A 19,219-nucleotide genomic window follows, 5' to 3' on the forward strand; every position below is an offset into this window, starting at 1 on the left:
ATCAGGTTGAGGAAGATTTATTGTAATTAAGTGTTTGTGCTAAAAAGAATTGCAGGTGGTTACTCACCTACTCGGTATGAAACAGTAAAACTAATTGAGATGGTATTCTAGAAAAAAGTTGAGAGATTAAATACAATGAATTGGAGGCATCTCAAGTTATAAACACAGCATTTACTTTAGAATGCTATCATAGAAACAGTACAAAAGATATCTCGAACAAACATGATAGACATCTTTGCTAAAACATATTTATTTATATCAGATCAGAAGTGATTTAAGTGGCATTAATTTAATTATACATTTCAGACAGATCTTGTATAGAAACTGAATAGATCACAAGTTGGCTGGAGAACACAGTGTTCATTGTGTATGTTGTCATGAAAAAAACAGACAATTAAGGATATAAAGTGTCCAGGATGTGGTAGAATATGAAAAAGAAGACAATAGACTAAGTAAATAGAGACCAAATAGAGGGCCAGTCCATAAAAGATAATTTTTATGTATTACAATAGAGAAACTTGTTTCTCAAGAAATCTTTTCAGGTAGCATGCTGAATTTCTTTGATAGGCTTACTAGGTTAGACGTAGAAACTGTGTGACTACTGAGCTTGTACTTATAACCAATATGTAATATTATCTTCTAGCAGAGAATTATTGCTTTATTTCCAAATCAAAACAAAACAGAGGTCTAATAGTTGTCTTTTTTTTAAACCAGTTTTATTGTTTTTCCTTTAGCCTCAGCTCTTTGAGGCTTTGCCTTTCTTGACACTTTGTGTTTGTTTATATCTTCTTGTCATGTCACATTTTGGCAAAAGTCACTGTTTACAAGTATAAATCTCACCAGAGTGGAACCTATATCCATCTTCCTTCCTGATCTATCTCTGGGGAGAGAGTGTATTGCCCAGAACATAACAGGCTCTCTGTGTGTTTCTAGTATAAATAGATAAGTGAATACCCATGTTAATCATTTTCGTTAACATTAAACTGTATCTTTTCAGAGCTGTGAACCAAGAATCACAAGTATCTCTCATCACAAGAGTTAATTTGTGTTATAACTAAATAAATGGAATTTGGAAACACTGAATTCCTGGCAGGGCTAACTAGGGATGTTATTATCTGATAAGGAATATAAAGTATCTTGTTTCTAGGAACCATCTGAGGATTTTCAGTATTTATCTGATGTCATTATGATTCGCTTTTGTCATAGAATGAGAGAGGAAACACAAGCATAATTTAAAAATAAAGCTCTGTAATATAGCTTATGAAAAAAACATTTTTAGATAAAATATACATGAAGATATTGCTTGAGATTTCTCTATTCTAATTATTTTACAAAATGTTCACTTAAAAATCTGTCTTCCTAGTTATAACTAATGTTATGATTGTATTATAATAAAACTATCTTTAAAAGGGTAATTCATTTTTCTAAAATTCTCTTATTAAACAGATAAATATTAAAAAGTAAATAATGATAGAACTAGTACCTTTGTTCACACCACCTAGTTTATGGCTGATTCATTAACAAATGTGAATATGTATTTCTATTTTAAGATGAAAAGTGTTCAGAATTAAAGCAGGAAATGGAAGCATTGCTATCAGAGGCCATTCATCTGATTAAAAGTCTAGAAACTGACCGTGCAGAAGCTGAAGAAGCTTTAAAACAACAAAAATCAAGAAAGAAAAAGATCCATATGAAAATTGATTCTTGGTCAATCTGGAGACTTCAAGAAATCCCATTAGCTGTGCAGAAAGGTAATAATAAGAATTTTTTCATATTGCTGTTTACTTTGTTTGAGAGGCATGAATAATCAGTTGAAGCTCTGGAAAAAAGTCAACTCTGACCATGTTGTTTTGTATCCAAACTAGTGTACTTTTGATAGGTACTATTAATGCTAATGCTGATATCATTTATATAGCTGGGACTGCACTGAGCAAATCTGGACCTTCTGTAGTTTGGTGTTTGTTGGTAATTCCATAGTATTTGTGGTACCCATGGGACATTTAAACTTTTGGCACATATTTCCTATGATGACTACATTATTTGAGTACTTGAAATTTAGAAATTTAAGTTCTTTCCAGTTGGTGTTATTAGCCAAATCTTTAATTTTAGGAAAATTAAAGAGTTTTAAAGTGATATTTTAGCAACATGCATCTGCTTTTGAGAATTCAGTAGATTTTATTGAGAACTTCTAGCAGGCAATAAAACTGGAGATGTTTCCAAGAGTCATGTAGGTAACAGATGTTTCAAAAGGAAACAGTTTTTTTTAGACTAGAGAATAAGGGGCCTATGGTAAAGTGTTAAATAGTCTAAAGGCATTGGATTTTTTATTCTCCAGTCACTGCCTATTAAGCATGCCTACTACGTGATTCTACTGAGGCTGGACTTTGTAAATTAATTTTAATTCAGTTAAAAATTTTAATTCAGGATTCACGTACTTTAAAAGTGGGTTATATTAGGGTGCTCATAAATCTATCACTTAAACTAATACACTTGAGAGGAAAAGGGAGGCAATTAATTATTACGTTGACAGATTAAATTATTTGTCAAACTGAACATTTTTATACATCTTTGTTGTATATCTTCTAAAACTATAGTTTCCAGGTAGGGTGTGCACATTTTAGGGAGTTGTAAGAAAAAAATAGAACTTTTATTTGTATTTTTAAACTTTGTTTTTTTTTATTTCCTTTCTTGATTATTTGGATTTTAATTTTGCTTTTATTGTACCTGACAAAATACAATTACTCAGTGGTTCCTCGATTATGTTATTTTAAACTGATAAGAACAGATACTACACTTGATCTTAGCCAAAAGGCCGAGAAGCGATCGATTATGTTATTTTAATAAAATAAACTAAATGTACGGTCAATGACTGTTTACTCCTTTTAAAGTAATACTGAGCTCACAGATTGAGCTCACCATTTGTTCACTACCTTCTGGAGCAGAGCTCAAGAAGCAGGAAATCGCCCAGAGCCTAACTGAATGAATTTAATTCAGCCTTTGTTTGTGTTCTTTGTTGCCCTTTACTAAAGAGTTAATTCTAAAAATTATGCAAAAAGTGCTCTAAACTCAGGTAAGAGTAGGCCTTTTTCTACCCACACTTTAAAGTATGCATTTTACAAAACATTTGGTTTCCATAGCTGTTTGTAAATATAAATAATTCAGGCTTGGGGTGAGTTTGTTCTGATTCCAAAGGTTTTGAATAGAATTTATGATGTGCATACTCTACTAATACAGTAGCATTGGTATGTAATTTATAAATACATACTTACGTACGTATTGGTGTTTTAGACCAAAGAATCTGACAATAGAGTCAGAATAGGCATCCTGGGAAATTCTGGAGCCCAGTAAATTCTTTTTTTTTTGTAATTTTTTTAAAAGATTTTATTTATTTATTCGACAGAGATAGAGACAGCCAGCGAGAGAGAGAACACAAGCAGGGGGAGTGGGAGAGGAGGAAGCAGGCTCCTAGCGGAGGAGCCTGATGTGGGGCTCGATCCCATAACGCCGGGATCACGCCCTGAGCTGAAGGCAGACGCTTAACTGCTGTGCCACCCAGGCGCCCCTGGAGCCCAGTAAATTCTTGAGCAGATTCACGTTCACATCCACAAGGAGTCATCTGCAATTTAAAAAGTAAAAGATTTATTTGTTTATTTGAGGGAGAGAGAGAGCACGAGGGGGACAGAGGGAGAGGGAGAGAGAATCAGACTGCACGCTGAGCATGGAGCCCAAGGCAGAGTTGAGTTTACAATGCTGAGACCACAACTTGAGCTGAAACAAGAGTCAGGTGCTTAACCAGCTGTGCCACCCAGAGGCCCCTGCAATTTTTTAAAATGTTTGGGAAGCTTTTCCTTGTCAGTAGTAGTAGAAAAGCCAGCGGTAGCTGGTTTTATTTAATACTTTGCTGATAAATTTCTGTATAATCTCATATGGTCTTTATAAGAGCATATAGTGTAGTTTGTGGTTTATATGAAGTTCTACTTAAAATTGCCAAAATAAAATTAAATTGAGATACATACATGCACATCCTACATACCTTATAAATGCATTTTCAGTGATGGAATGCATTCTTGTCATTGGTGATAACTTATTGCTTGGGCTCTCTTTTATTTAAAGATCTAATTAGTGGAGCCCGGGTGGCTCAGTCGGTTAAGCCTATGCCTTTGGCTTAGGTCATGATCTTCAGGTCCTGGGATCAAGCCCCACATAGGGCTTCCTGCTCAATAGGGAGTCTGCTTCTCTCTCTCTTTCTCTCATGCCCCTCCCCACTGCTTGTTCTCTATCTCTCAAATAAACAAAATCTTTAAAAAATATAAAAAAATAAAGATCTACTTAAAGATCTTTAAAAAATCTATTAAAGATCTACTTAAAAAACTGAAATTTATGTTCATCTGCTTTATTTTATTTAAGTAGCTAACACATGCAATGAAATTTAAATTCATTATTACTATATAGTTTTTAGGTGCCTTCTGTTTGTAAAATATTCCTGAAAAGTAATGTGCTTTCAGGAATATATTGCCTTTATATTGATATAGTTAGGATATAATATAAATTTTTTAAATTTTATAAATTTTTTTATAGATTATAGAATTATATATTCTTATAGATTTTAGATTCTCAAAGTATCTAGCTTATGTGACAGGAAAAACTTTTAATCTCCTTAACAGCCTTAATATTAAGTATGATATTTATAGAATTTTAATAATTTTTATAAAAACATGTTTATAATTAATGAAAATATTAAAGAAATTCAATTTTTTCTAGATAGCTTGTGGCCACTCCTCCAGATCCATCCATCCCCCTAACCAGCCCACTCACACCTGTATCTTCTGTTTTGTGATCCATGAGGCTGATTGATAATGGACTGCATCAAAGATATCTTTTGTAATCTGTCTTCATGCTGGTTCAACCACTGGGAATTAGTGACAAGAGACCATGGGAGATAATGGAGAAGAGTGAGGGTGGGGTTTTATACCCTTGACTACTTTCCTTTCTACTTGGTCACTGCATCCCCTCCTCCGTACAGAATGACAACCACTGGCACCCAATATGTGACCAGTAATCTTGCAAATGTCTTTTCATTTTCCTATCAAAAAAGATAATCAGAAATAAGTTTTTCATCAGAAATTGAGTGTTATATGAACTTACAAATTATAAAATTAGATATACACAGCTGTGTTTCCTTACAAAATAAGAGAGTACGTATATTTATTATACCCAAGCAGCATCTGAAGGCACAAATAAACTAATGACTCAAATGTCCCTGGTACTCTCATTGTACCTGCTTCTTTAGATTCCCTGTCTTTCCCTTAACCTGCATTCGTGGCTGCATGGGTACTTCCCAATGACTGATTACCTAATGGAAGAGAAAAAAATTACATACTGGTTTATGTATGGATTTAAATGGCATGTTGATATAAGTTGGGGAGCTGCTGTTTTACAATCTCAATATGGGAAGGGTGAAGACAGATTACCTTAAAGGAGAAATGTCCTGGGATACAAATGGGAAGTAGCAAAAAGGATGGCATGATTGGAGTTGGAAAGAACATGAATGTTAAGACTGGTGAAAGGAAGTGTTCTAGGAGAGTGTTCTGGGGATTATCCTTTCAGAGAGGGTGGAGTGTAAAGATAATCATGTCCCATAGAAATGCTCACAAGAGTACTTCTATTGTGGAGGAAGATCTCAGCAATAACACAGTGTTAAGTCTTCTAATTTTGTTTGCATTGTTTAGTCGTGTGAATTAAAGTTATTTACTACAATAATGCTTTGTAACAAATCATGTCGGAACTCAGTGGCTTACAACAATAAGCATTTTTTAATATAAGCTATCCTATTTGTAATAATTTCAGTTGATCTTTTTGTGTTTTGATATATAATTATATCAACAGAAAATAGTACTTATTTTTTCCTTTTCCTTTCTGACATTTATAACTATCTCATTGTTTTACTTCTAGATGATTTTAGAAGACCTCTACTCTTGCAGTTTTTCTTATTTTGTAATTCATGGAGTGGTTATACATAACCCGGTATATACGTTGGTTGTAATAGGCAGGATTTATACTAAAACAATTATTAGTTTATAAAACATATATTTAAATCCCTTTAATGATAAATGACAAAAGCAATATATTTTATAATGCAGCACTAAGATAACATATTAAATTTAGTAAACTTCACAGGTAAGTAATTTCTGAATCTAAAGTATTTCCTATGTCTCTTATCAAATAAAGGTTTCTTTCAGGAGTTCTTGTTTTAAAATCAGATTTTCTTTTGTTATTGTATGTCTAGAACATGAGGCCTATTTGAGAGATATTATAGAATTACGATGGCATCTTGAAGATAAAGTTTATCAACTAAAACATTTTGAGGAACAAAAGGCAAAATTAGAAGAAGCTAATGCAAAGCTTCAAGCAGACATAGACTACATGAATAAACATGGTCCTCTAATTGACTCAAAACAGAACCAGGAACTTGAAGCTCTGAAAGAATTTCATTTAAAAAAATTTGAGGTAAATGAATGAATGAATGAATGGATATACATTTTATAGATTGTTACTTAGTTATAAAAAATATTTCAGCTATAAGAAATTAACATCTTTAAATGTTTCATTTTCAGTGAAAATTGACCTGCTATTTATTTCCCGAAGGAGCTATTAAACTACACATAATACAATCAATTGATATTCATTTAAACTGTGTAATCTTCCCTTTTATGCTTAGGAGTATTAATAATAGTCAACCTACTAATACAATTTTGGAGATTTAAACAACATGATAATTTTTGAAGTTGTAAATCAAACTGGGAGAGAATACAAGTAGAATGTATCAGTTAGTTTCATTGTTGATGATAATAAATTGTAAAATCTTTTCAATGATTAACATTTAACTCTCCCATTGTGGGATTGTATTATAAAAAATATATTATTTATACCTGCCACTAAATGAGCAAATTTAATTTATATTCGTTTTTTATTATTTTAAAGTAAACAGAGTTGTTAAATGTGTCCTGTATTCTCAGCAGTTCCATTTTCGTCCCTTACTCTCCAAAAATTTTAAGCACAATGCATGGTTTCTTTTCTATTCTTCAAATAGTATCAAACATAAGTTTGTGCAAGTTGTTTTTGATCTAACGTTGTTTTAGAGGTCAAGCTACTGTTCATTCGATTTACTTGCTGTTTTGGATTTGACACCAAAAGCAAAGCTAATAAAAGCAAAAATAAACAAGTGGGGATACATCAACCTAAAAAGCTTCTGCATGACAAGAGGAGCCATCAACAAAATGAAAAGACAATCTACTGGCTGGGAGAAAATATTTGCAAATCATATACCTGATAAGGGGTTAATATCTGAAATAAAGAACTTATTTACAACTCAACACATAATAAGACAATATGATTTAAAAATGGGCAGAAGATTTGCATAGACATTTTTCCAAAGAAGACATACAGATAACCGACAAGTACATGAAAAGATCCTCAACATCACTAATCATCAGGAAAATGCAAATCAAAACCACAGTGAGCAATCCATCTCATACTTGTCAGAATGGCTGTTATCAAAAAGACAAGAAGTAACAAGTGTTGGCAAAGATGTGGAGAAAAAGGAACCCTTGCATACTGTTGCTGGGAATGTAAATTGGTGCAACCACTGTGGAAAACAGTATGGAGGTTTCTCAGAAAATTTAAAATGGAGCTGTAACTTGACTCAGCAATTCCACTTCTGGGTATTTATTAGAAGAAAAAACACAAATTGAAAAGATGTGTGCACCCCCATGTTCATTGCTGTGTTATTTACTATATCCAAGATATTGAAACAACCTAAGTGTCCATCAATGGATGAATGGATAAAGAAGATGTGATATATATGTACAATGGAATATTACTCAGCCAAAAAAAGAATGAAATCTTTCTGTTGGCAGCAACAGAGATGGACCTTGAGGGCATTACGTTAAATGAAATAAATCAGACAGAGAAAGACAAATACCATATAATCTCACTTATACATGGAATCAAAAGAAAAACCAAACAAAAAAACAATTTCATGGATACAGAGAACAGATTGGTGGTTGCCCGACGCAGGGGGTTAGAAAGTGAATGGAAAGGGAGTCAAAAAGTACAAACTTGTAGTTATAAAATACGTAAGTCATGGGGATTTAATGTACAGCATGGTGACTATAGGTAATATTATTGTATTACATATTTGAAAGTTGCTAAGAGAGTACGTCTTAAAAGTTCTCATCATAAGAAAAAAATTCTAGCTATGGATGGCAATGGATGTTAACTAGGCTTGCTGCGGTGATCATTTCACAATATATAGAAATATTGAATCATTATGTTTTATACCTGAAACTATTGTATATTAATTGTACCTCAATAAAAAATTAAAAACTTTTGTGCATCAAAGGACACTATCAATATCTGATAAAAGGTTAATATCCAAAATATGTTAAGAACTTACATAACACCAAAAAAATAAGTAATACAATTAAGAGATGGTCAGAGGACCTGAAAAGACATTTTTCCAAAGAAGACATACAGATGGCCAACAGATACATGAAAAGATGCTTAACATCTCTAATCATCAGGGAAATGTAAATCAAAACCACAATGAGATATCACCTTGAACCTTTTAGAATAGCTAGAATCAAAAAGACAAAAAGTAGCAAGTGTTGGCAAGGATATGGAAAAAAAGGAACCCTCATGCACTGTGGTGGGAATGTAAATTGGTGCAGCCACTGTGGAAAATAGGTTGGAGGTTCCTCGAAAAATTAAAAAATAGAAATACCATACGATCCAGTAATTCCACTTCTGGGAATTTACCCAAATAAAACAAAACACTAATTCGAAAATATATATATGTACCCCTTTTTTATTGCAGCATTATTTACAACAGCCAAGATATGGAAACAACCTCAGTGTCATTGATAGGTGAATAGATAAAGAAGATGTGGTATACATATATACAATAGAATATTACTTAGCCATAAAATATGACAGAATCTTCCCATTTGTGCCAACATGGATGGACCTCTAGAGGACATAATGCTAAGTGAAATAAATCAATCAGAGAAAGACAAATACTATATGATTTCACTTGTGTGTGGAATCTGCAGAACAAACAAAAACTAGGAATAGACCTATAAATACAGAGAACAAACTGATGGTTGCCAGGGTGGGGGGGAGTGAAAGGATAGGCAAATGAATGAAGAGGAATGAGAGGTACAGGCTTCCAGTTATGGAATAAATAAGTCATTGGGATAAAAGGTACAGCATAGTAGGGGCACCTGGATGGCTCAGTTGGTTAAATGTCCAACTCTTGGTTTTGGCTCAGGTGGTGATCTCAGGGTCGTGAGATCGAGCCCGTGTCAAGCTCCATCTCAGTGCAGAGTCTGCTTGAGATTATCTCTTCCTCTCCCTCTGCCTGTCCCATGCTTTCTCTCTCTCCCTCTCAGATAAATAAATAAGTCTTTAAGGAAAAAAATGGTACAGCATAGGAAGTATAGTCAATGATACTGTAATAGCGTTGTAATGGTGACAGATGGTAGTTACACTTGTGGTGAGTGTAGCATAATGTGTGGATTTGTTGAATCACTATGTTGTACTCCTGAACTAATTTAATGTTGTGTGTCAACTGTATGTCAGTGAAAAAAAGTAAAAAAGAAGGATACTATCAGAAAAGCAAACAAAACAAAACAAAACAAAACAAAAACAAAAACAAAAAAACCCAAACAAAACAAACCCCAAACAACCAAACCTATAGAATGAGAAAAAATATTGCAAATTATACATTTCAGAAGAATATAGTACCTAGAATATATAAATAACTTTCAAATTCAACAACCCAAGACGAACAACCAAATTAAAAATGGGCAAAGGACTTGAATAGCTATATCTCCAAAGACATACAGATGGGCAGCAAACATTTGAAAAGATAGATGCTCAGCATCATTAGTCATTAGGGGAATGCAAACCAAAACCACAGTGAGATACCACTCACAGCCATTAGGATGGGAATAAATATAAAACAGAAAATAACATGTTTTAGTGTCTATGTGGAGAAATTGGAACTGTGGTACTTTGCTGGTGAAAATGTAAAATGGTTGCAGATGCTGTGGAAAAGACTGGCATTTCCTCAAAAAGCTTAACACAGAATACCATATGCTCTAGCAATTATACTCTGAGGTATATACTCCAAAGAATTGAAAATGATAATCAAAAAAACAAAATCAAAAGTTGTACATAAATGTTCATAGCAGCAGTGTTTGTATTAGCCCAAGGTGGAAACAACCCGATATCCATCACCTGATTAATGATGAAATAAAATGTGATATATCTATACCATACAAAGCAAGAAAAAAAAAGTAGTATTGTTATATGCCACAACATATATCAGCTTTGAGGGACTATGCTAAATAGAGAAGCCGTAAAAAAGATCACATCCTGTATGATTTCATTTGTATGAAATATCCAGAATAGATAAATCCATAAAACGAAACAGATTAGTGATTGCTGGGGGCCAGGGGAAGTGTAATGTAGTGTTTTATTTATAGTCCTTTATCATATAACTTTATTTTATTCTGCTGTCTTGACTCAGTTTTGAGGTCCTGGGTAGAGATCTACTGAAATAACTAATTGCTTAAAGGACTCAAGGCCTCTAGTCAGTGTGCTTGAGCCCTAGTGCATATCTTGCCAATTGTAGATACTTTCAAATCAAGCTCCAGGGCTCTGTGTTGCCTCCAAATTCTGCAAGCAGCTCAGCCTCAAACACCACAGAGCCACAAGAGTATTATCCACATCAGCTGGAGTGAGTAGCAATGGGGGAAGTATGTACCAGTGCCACGCGGATCCAACTCAAGAGCTTACCTCGGAGATGAATTTGTCTCATATAATGTAACCTAGTTCCCAACATGGAGACCACCATCCCAGCCTTGCCTACAGGTTACCTCTTCTAAAGGTGCTGACAAATTGGACATGGGATATTTGATATTAGGAATTCTGTTATGTTGCCTGACTTGTTTGCTTAGCTCATCATTCTGGTGTGCTCCTTGCTCTCTACCAAAATGTATACCCCTACACTCCTGTGCCTAACGGATAATCTTGTAGAGGTTACTACTACCTGTGCTATTTGAAAAATTAATGAACATTATTGCTTTTTTCAGGAGGCAATTGCTTAATTTCAGTCCACCAATTCACCCACTGAGGAGAGGACTGTTCACTCCCTACTGCCTTCTACTCCCCTCCCTCCGACTTTCCACCAGGACATCCACACTACAACCACCTCTTCTCCATAGGTTGACAGAGAAGGGAGAAATGGAGAGGGAAGGGAGAATGTTTATGATATTTGATAACTAAAAAAAAAAAAAAAAATAGAACCAATAAAAATGGAATATTTTGGACCCTTTCATTAAGATAATAATGGTTATTCCTTAGAGGATTACAGTTGATATCATTTATTTTTTCCTCTGTATTTTCTGGTTTTTCTACAATAAAGTATTAGTTCAACAATAAAAACAATGAAAAGCAGCAATTCTTTTGTAGGTGAAAAAATAATTATTTTATTTTGCTCATGTCACCTGGAATATTGAACTTATTTTCTTCAATAACTTTTATACTTCCCCATTATTGTTGCTTTTCAGGCTAATGGAAACCTAAGACTTTACTGTGCTAAGTAGAATAATATGGGAAGAAAATCAATATAAGGGACTTTTTTTTTAGATCAAAATTACTCTAAATTTAAGTCCTTTCTCTGATTTTTCTCTTGCCTGATTCTTTTAATTACCCATTAAGTGCATGTATTAACAAAAATATTTTTCATTTCTAGGTAATGGAGTTATACAAACAAGTTCATGAAGAACTTGAAGAAGCTATAGAAAATGTTGAAAATGCCAAATTGAATGCTAAACAAATTAGACAAAACATGGAGAAAGACATTCATAGTGATGAAATAAGCATAGAAGACTACAAGTAAGAATTTTTCGCTAATTCTGCTTACAGAGTTTAGAACAAAAATATTGATTAAAATGTTATTTATATTCCTGTATAAAAAATTCAGATGCAGAAAAAGAATCTAAATCACCTATACTTATCACCAAGTTTATATATAAATTAAGATTTATCTCTTTTACATATGTAATATACGTATGTGTAGAGTCCTAAAGTACTGTTGTTCTGTTTTTATTTTATTTGTAGGTTTTTTTTAAATTTTAATTCCAGTGTTGTTAACATACAGTGTTATATTATTTTCAGGTTATAGTATAGTGATTTAACAATTCTATACATTACTTAGTGCTCATCCTGATAAATGTACTCTTTAATCCCCATCACCTATTTCAACCATCCCCCCTCCCACATCTCCTCTGGTAACCATTAGTTTGTTCTCTGTAGTTAAGAGTCTATTTCTTGATTTGTTTCTTTCCCTATCTTTTTTTTTTCCCCTTTGCTCACTTGTTTTGTTTCTTAAATTCCACATATGAGTGAAATCATATATTATTTGTCTTTCTCTGACTTCTTTTGCTTAGCATGATACTCTCTAGCTCCAGCCATATTGTTGCAAATGGCAAGATTTCATTCCCTTTTATGGCTGAATAATATTCCATTGTGTTTATACACCACGTCATCTTTATATATTGATCTATCAGTGGACAGTTGGGCTGCTTCCATAATTTGGCTATTGTGAATAATGTTGCAATAAGCATCAGGGTGCATGATCCCTTTGAATTAGTGTTTTTGTATTTTGAGGGTAAATAACCCAGTAGTACAATTACTGGATTGTAGGGTAGTTCTATTTTTAACTTTTTGAGGAACCTCCATACTATTTTCCACAGTGGCTGCACCAGTTTGCATTCCCACCAACAGTGCACGAAGATTCCTTTTTCTCCATATCCTCCCCAACACCTGTTGTTTCTTGTGTTTTTTATTTTAACCATTCTGAAAGGTGTGAGGTGATATCTCATTGTAGTTTTGATTTTCATTTCCCTGATGATGAGTGATGTTGAGCATCTTTTCAAGTGGCTGTTGGCCATCTGTATGTCTTCTTTGGAGAAATGTCTGATCATGTCTTCTGCCCATTTTTAAATTGGATTGTTTGTTTTTTGGATGTTGAGTTGTCGGTTCTTTATCAGATATGTCATTTTCAAACATCTTCTCCCATTCAATAGGTTGCCTTTTAATTTTTTTATTGTTTCTTTCACTGTACAGAAGCTTTTTGTTTTGATGTAGTCACAATAGTTTATTTATTTTTTTATTTCCCTTACCTTGTCAGACCTATCTAGACAAATGTTGCTATGGCTAGTGTCAGAGAAACTATTGCCTGGGCTGTCTTCTAGAACTTTTATGGTTTCAGGTCTTACATTTAGGTCTTTAATCCATTTTGAGTTTATTATTGTATATGGTGTAAGAAATTGGTCCAGTTTCATTCTTTTGCATGTAGCTGTCCAGTTTTACTGCCACCATTTGTTTGAAAGACTGTTTTTTTTTTTCTTCCCATTGTATATTCGTGCCTCCTTTGTCAAAGAATAATTGACCATATAGTTGCAGGTTTATTTCTGGGTTTTCTACTTTATTTCATTGATTTATGTGTCTGTTTTTGTGCCAGTACCGTGCTGCTTTGATTGCTACAGCTTTGTAGTATAGCTTGAAGTCCAGAATTGTGATGTCTCCAGCTTTGCTTTTCATTTTCAAGGTTGCTTTAGCTTTTTGGAGTCTTTTGCTGTTCCCTACAAATTTTAGAATTGCTTATTCCAGTCTCTGAAAAATACTGTTGGTATTTTGATAGGGATTGCTTTTAATGTGTAGATTGCTTTTGGTAATATAGATATTTTAACAATATTTGATTTTCCAATCCGTGAGCATGGAATGTCTGTCCATTTTTTTGTGTCATCTTCAGTTTCTTTCATCAGTGTCTTATAGTTTTCAGAGTACAGATCTTTCTCTTCTTTGGTTAAGTTTATTCTTAGTTGTCTTATTATTTTGGGGGCAGTTATGGATGGGATCATTTTCTTAATTTCTCCTTTTTCTGCTTCATTTTTAGTGTATAGAAATGTATGTTAACTAAATAGAGTTTAAAGAAAAACTTGAAACAAGAAAAAAAAAAGAAATGTAACAGATTTCTGCACATTGATTTTTGTATACTGTGACTTTACTGAATTCATTTATCAGAACTAGTAGTTTTTCGGTGGTTTTCAGGGTTTTTTACATATTGTATCATGTTATCTGCAAACAGTGAAAGTTTTACTTCTTCCTTAAAAATTTGGATGCCTTTTATTTCTTTTTGTCGTCTGATTGCTATGGCTTGGACTTCCAGTACTATGTTGAATGGAGGTGATAAGAGTGGACATCCTTGTCTTGTTCCTGACCATATGTGAAAAGCTCTCAGTTTTTCCCTGATGAGTATGATGTTTACTCTGGGTTTTTCATATAAGGCCTTTATTATGTTAAGGTATGTTCCCTCTAAACTTACTTTGTTGAGGGTTTTTATCATGCATGATGTTGTTCTTTCTCAAATGCTTTTTCTGCTTCTATTGAAATGGTTTTTTCCTTTCTCTTATTGATGTGATGTATCATGTTGATTGATTTTTTAATATTGGACCACCCTTGCATTCTGAGAATAAATCCCACTCGATTGTGGTAAATGGCTTTTTTTTACTATATTATTGGATTCGGTTTGCTAGTATTTTATTGAGAACTTTTGCATCTACGTTTATCAGTGATATTGGCCTGTAATTCTGTTTATTTTTTTGGTGGGGGGGTGGGTTTGACTGATTTTTATGGATACACTGTTTTGGATACGCTTTCTTTTTTTTTTGGTGCCTTTATTTGGTATTGGTATTAGGGTAATGCTGGCCTCATAGAATGAATTTGGAAGTTTTCCTTCCTCTCCTATTTTTTTTGCAGTAGTTTGAGAAGATTAGGTATTAACTCTTCTTCAAATGTTTAGTAGAATTCACTTCTGAAGCTGTCTGGTCCTGGACTTCTGTTTGTTGGGAGTTTTTTGATTACTGATCCAATTTCATTGCTGGTAATCAGTCTGTTCAAATTTTTTATTTCTTCCTGATTCAGTTATGGTAGGTTATATGTTTCTAGGAATTTATCAATTTCTTCTAGGTTGTCCAATTTGTTGGCGTACAATTTTTCACAATATTCTCATTCAATTGTTTGTATTTCTGTGGTGTTGGTTGTTATTTCGCCTCTTTAATTTGTGATTTTGCTTTTTTGAGTCCTCTCTCTCTTTTTTTTTAATGAGTCTGCCTGGAGGTTTATCAATTTTGTCGATCTTTTCAAAAACCAGTTCCTGGTTTCATTGATCTGTTCTACTGTTTTATTAGATTCTCTACATTTATTTCTGCTTTAGTCTTTCTTCTTTCTTTTCTTCTCCTGGTTTTAAGTTTGTTATTCTTTTTCTAGCTCCTTTAGGTGTAACGTTAGGTTATTTGATTTTTTTTTTCTTGCTGCTTGAGGTAGGCCTGTATTGCTATAGACTTCCCTTTTCAATCCATTTTTGCTCCATCCCAAAGATTTAGATCCTTTTGTTTTTATTTTCATGTGTTTCCATGTAATTATTTATTTATTTTTTGATTTCTTGGTTGAGCCATTCTTTGTTTAGTAGCATGTTATTTAACCTCCATGTATTTGTAGCCTTGCCAGATTTTTTCTTGTGTTTGATTTCTAGTTTCATAGGATTGTGGTCAGAAAAGATGTACAGTATCACTTAGATTTTTTTTTTTAATTTCTTGACACTTGTTTTATAGCCTAATATGTGATCTATTTTGGAAAATATTTGTGTGCACTTGACTTGAAAAGAATGTGTATTTTGCTGTTTTAGGATGGAATGTTAAGTCCATCTAGTCCAGTATGTCATTCAAAACCACTTTTTCCCTGTTGATTTTTTGTTTGCATGATCTGTCCACTGACATAAGTAGAGTATTAAAGTCCCCTACTATTATTGTATTACTATCAATTAATTCCTTTCAGTTTTTTTATTGACTGCTTTATGTATTTAGGTATTCCCATGTTGAGTACATAAATATTTACAATGTTATGTCTTCTTGCATTGTCCCCTTTATTATTATATAGTGTCCTTCTTTGTCTCTTAATATAGTCCTTGTTTAAAAATATGTTTTGTCTGTTACAAGTATTGCTACCCCAGCTTTCTTTTGACATCCATTTGCATGATAAACGTTTCTCCATCCCCTCACTTTTAATCTGCACGTGTCTTTAGCTCCAAAATGAGTCTCCTGTAGATAGCATATAGATGGATCTTATTTTTTTATCCTCTCTGTCACTCCCCCCCCCCTTTTTTGGGAGTATTTAGTCCATTTATAGTCAAAGTAATTATTGATAGATATGTATATATTGCCATTTTGCTACTTGTTTTGTGGTGGTTTTTGTAGTTTTTCCCTGATCCTTTCTTCTCTTGCTCTCTTTCATAGTTTTTACTGGTTTTTTATTTTGGGGTGCCATTAAGTTTTTATATAACATCTTCTCCATATAGCAATGTATATTAAGTTGATGGTTGCTTAAGTTGGAACCCATTCTTTACTCCTCTGTCCCCCAGGTTTTAGGTATATGATGTCATATTTTATGTCTTTTTATTTTGTAAATCCCTTGACTGATTTTTATAGATGCACTTATTTTTACTGCTTTTGTGTTTTCTATTTTTCATACTTTCATACTTTTCATACTTTCATACTTTTCATACTTTCACTTATGGTCTTCCCTCCCCACTCAGAGAGTCCTCCTTAATATTTCTTATAGGGCTGGTTTAGTGGTCATGACTCCTTTAGTTTTTGTTGCTCTTTGTCTCTGCCACTATTCTGAATGATAGCCTTTTTTTTTTCTTTTTTTAAGATTTTATATATTTATTTGACAGAGAGAGAGGCAGTGAGAGAGGGAACACAAGCAAGGGGAGTGGGAGAGGGAGAAGCAGGCTTCCCACCGAGCAGGGAGCCTGATGCAGGGCTCCATCCCAGAACGCTGGGATCATGACCTGAGCTGAAGGCAGACACTTAACGACTGAGGCACCCAGGCACCCCGAATGATAGCCTTTCTTGATAGAGTATTCTTGGATGCAGATTTTACCCTCTCACCACTTTGAATATATCATTTTACTCCTTCTGGCCTGCACAGTTTGTTGCTGAAACATTTGCTGATAGCCTTATAGTGTTTCCCTTGTATATAACTGTCTTCTTTTCTCTTGGTGCTTTTAAAATTCTTTCTTTATCACTACTTTTTGTCTTTTTAATTACTGTGTGTCTTGGTGTGATCCTCCTTGGGTTGATTTTGTTGGGGGATCTCTTTGCCTTCTGGATCTGGATATCTGTTTCCTTCCACAGAGTAGGGAAGTTTTCAGCTAATCTTTCTTCAAATAAATTTTCTGCGCCCTTTTCTCTCTCTCTTCTTCTGGGATCTTGATAATGCAAATGTTAATATGCTTGATGGAGTCACTGAATTCCATAAGTTTGTTCTTAATTTGTATAATTCTTTTTTCTCTCACTTGCTCAGCTTGATCGTTTTCCACTACTCTGTCTTCCAGGTTATTAATTTGTTCCTCTGCTTCCTCTGCATACTATTTATTCTATTAAGTGTATTTTTAATTTCAATTATTGTGTTCTTCATCTCTGATTGGTTCTTTTTTATCTCTTTGCTAAGGGCCTTACTGATGTTCTCCACTCTTTTCTCAAGTCCAGTGGGTATCTTCATAATCATTACCTTAAATTCTCTACTAACCATATTATTTATATGGCTTCCCTTAGGTGTCTTGCTGTAATTTTGTTCTGTTCTTTCATTTGGGACATATTCCTCTGTCTCCTCATTTTGTCTAACTCTTGAAGATAATGGCCTTATGAAGACAAGGTCCTGCAGTGCCCTGCAGGGCAGTGTTCCTCAGGACCTGGCACTTCAGGAGTGCCTCTTATGTGTGTTGCCTGTGCCCTGCTGTTGTATTCTGGCCACTCTTTCCTTCAGTCTAGTCATTTGCAGAAGCTCTCTTTGCTTTTTGTGGGTAGTATTTGGTCCCAGCTAGATGGAGTGCATTTTAACAAGGTGCACGCTGGTTTGCTTGCAAAATTAGACCTGCCAACCCTGCTGCTAGAATCCAGGCCCCACAAAATGCATGGGTGGGTGACATGGTTTTGGCTGGGTTTACACCAGTATTCTGGGGGAAAGGCCCCACAGTGTAGGGACACGAAAAGCATGAGTAGAAAGGACAGATCTGCTGTAGTTAGAGGGGCTAGGGCTTGTATAGGTAAGTTAGGTAGGGAACATTGTTGCTGTGTTGATTCCTGTAGGTGGCCATGTGTTTATACTGCAGGGCAGGGGAGAGAAATGATGGCTGCCAGCTCATTTCTGGAAAGGTTTCCCTGCTATCCCTGCTTCTATGATACATGCTGTGAGATGAGTAAATAACTCTCCTTCCTGTATGCCCCAGACATTTTTTAAACTGCTGCTTCCTTGCTATATCCTTGGTGGCTGTTTATCCTGCTATCTCTTTAAGGGCAGGGGCTCAGCTTCCTATTGCCCTCCAGGCTGTCTCATAGCAGAGCCTGCTGAGTTTTAAAGTTCCAGGCGTAGGGGTGCCTGGGTGGCTCAGTTGGTTAAGCATCTGCCTTTGGCTCAGGTCATGATCCTGGAGTCCCGGGATAGAGTCCCACATTGGACTCCCTGCTCAGTGGGGAAGTCGGCTTCTCCATCTGCCCTTCACCCTGCTTGTGCTCTCGCTCTCTCAAATAAATAAATAAAATCTTTAATTAAAAAAAAATAAAATAAAATCCTGGGCTTAAATCCCACTAGTTCTAAGAACTCACAGGATTCGGCCCCTGTTTGTTTCAAAGCCAAATGATGGGGATTTGTCTTCCCCTTGAGGACTCCCCGGTGTGATAGTCTGTTTCTTGCCCTTTTCCATACAACTGGCTCCTTCCCTGCCTCGGACGGCCATGGTCTGTTTGGCTTCAAATCCCTGTCTCCGCCCTTCCTACCTACCTGGATGTGGCTTTTTCTTTACCTTTAGTTGTGGAGTTTGTTCTGCCAGTCTTCAAGTCATTTTCTGGGTTATTTACACTGATGTAAGTGTTAGCTAGTTTTATGCATGGGAGGAGGCAAGCTCAGCATCCTACCCTGCCATCTTCCCAGCCTCTCTGTGTCATTTTAAAGTTCTTCATACATATCGTCAAATTGCCTATAAAGGTGTATAATAAATATATATCACTGCAAAAGTGACTATTTAAAA

The 19,219-nt window shown here is 34.6% G+C and overlaps 1 protein-coding gene and 1 pseudogene across 1 annotated transcript in view; one reads left to right on the forward strand and one right to left on the reverse strand.

Annotated features, from left to right (window-relative positions):
* CCDC178 (coiled-coil domain containing 178) overlaps positions 1 to 19,219 on the forward strand; it is a 374,996-nt gene that overhangs the window by 37,202 nt on the left and 318,575 nt on the right. The window contains 3 exon segments of the mRNA XM_057313270.1: positions 1,551 to 1,751; positions 6,287 to 6,507; positions 11,819 to 11,961. Of these exon segments, the coding sequence (XP_057169253.1) occupies positions 1,551 to 1,751; positions 6,287 to 6,507; positions 11,819 to 11,961 (565 nt within the window).
* On the reverse strand, positions 2,692 to 2,824 carry LOC113253576 (U2 spliceosomal RNA; annotated as a pseudogene).

This window comes from Ursus arctos, unplaced genomic scaffold, assembly GCF_023065955.2.
Source record: "Ursus arctos isolate Adak ecotype North America unplaced genomic scaffold, UrsArc2.0 scaffold_17, whole genome shotgun sequence".
NCBI lineage: Eukaryota > Metazoa > Chordata > Mammalia > Carnivora > Ursidae > Ursus > Ursus arctos.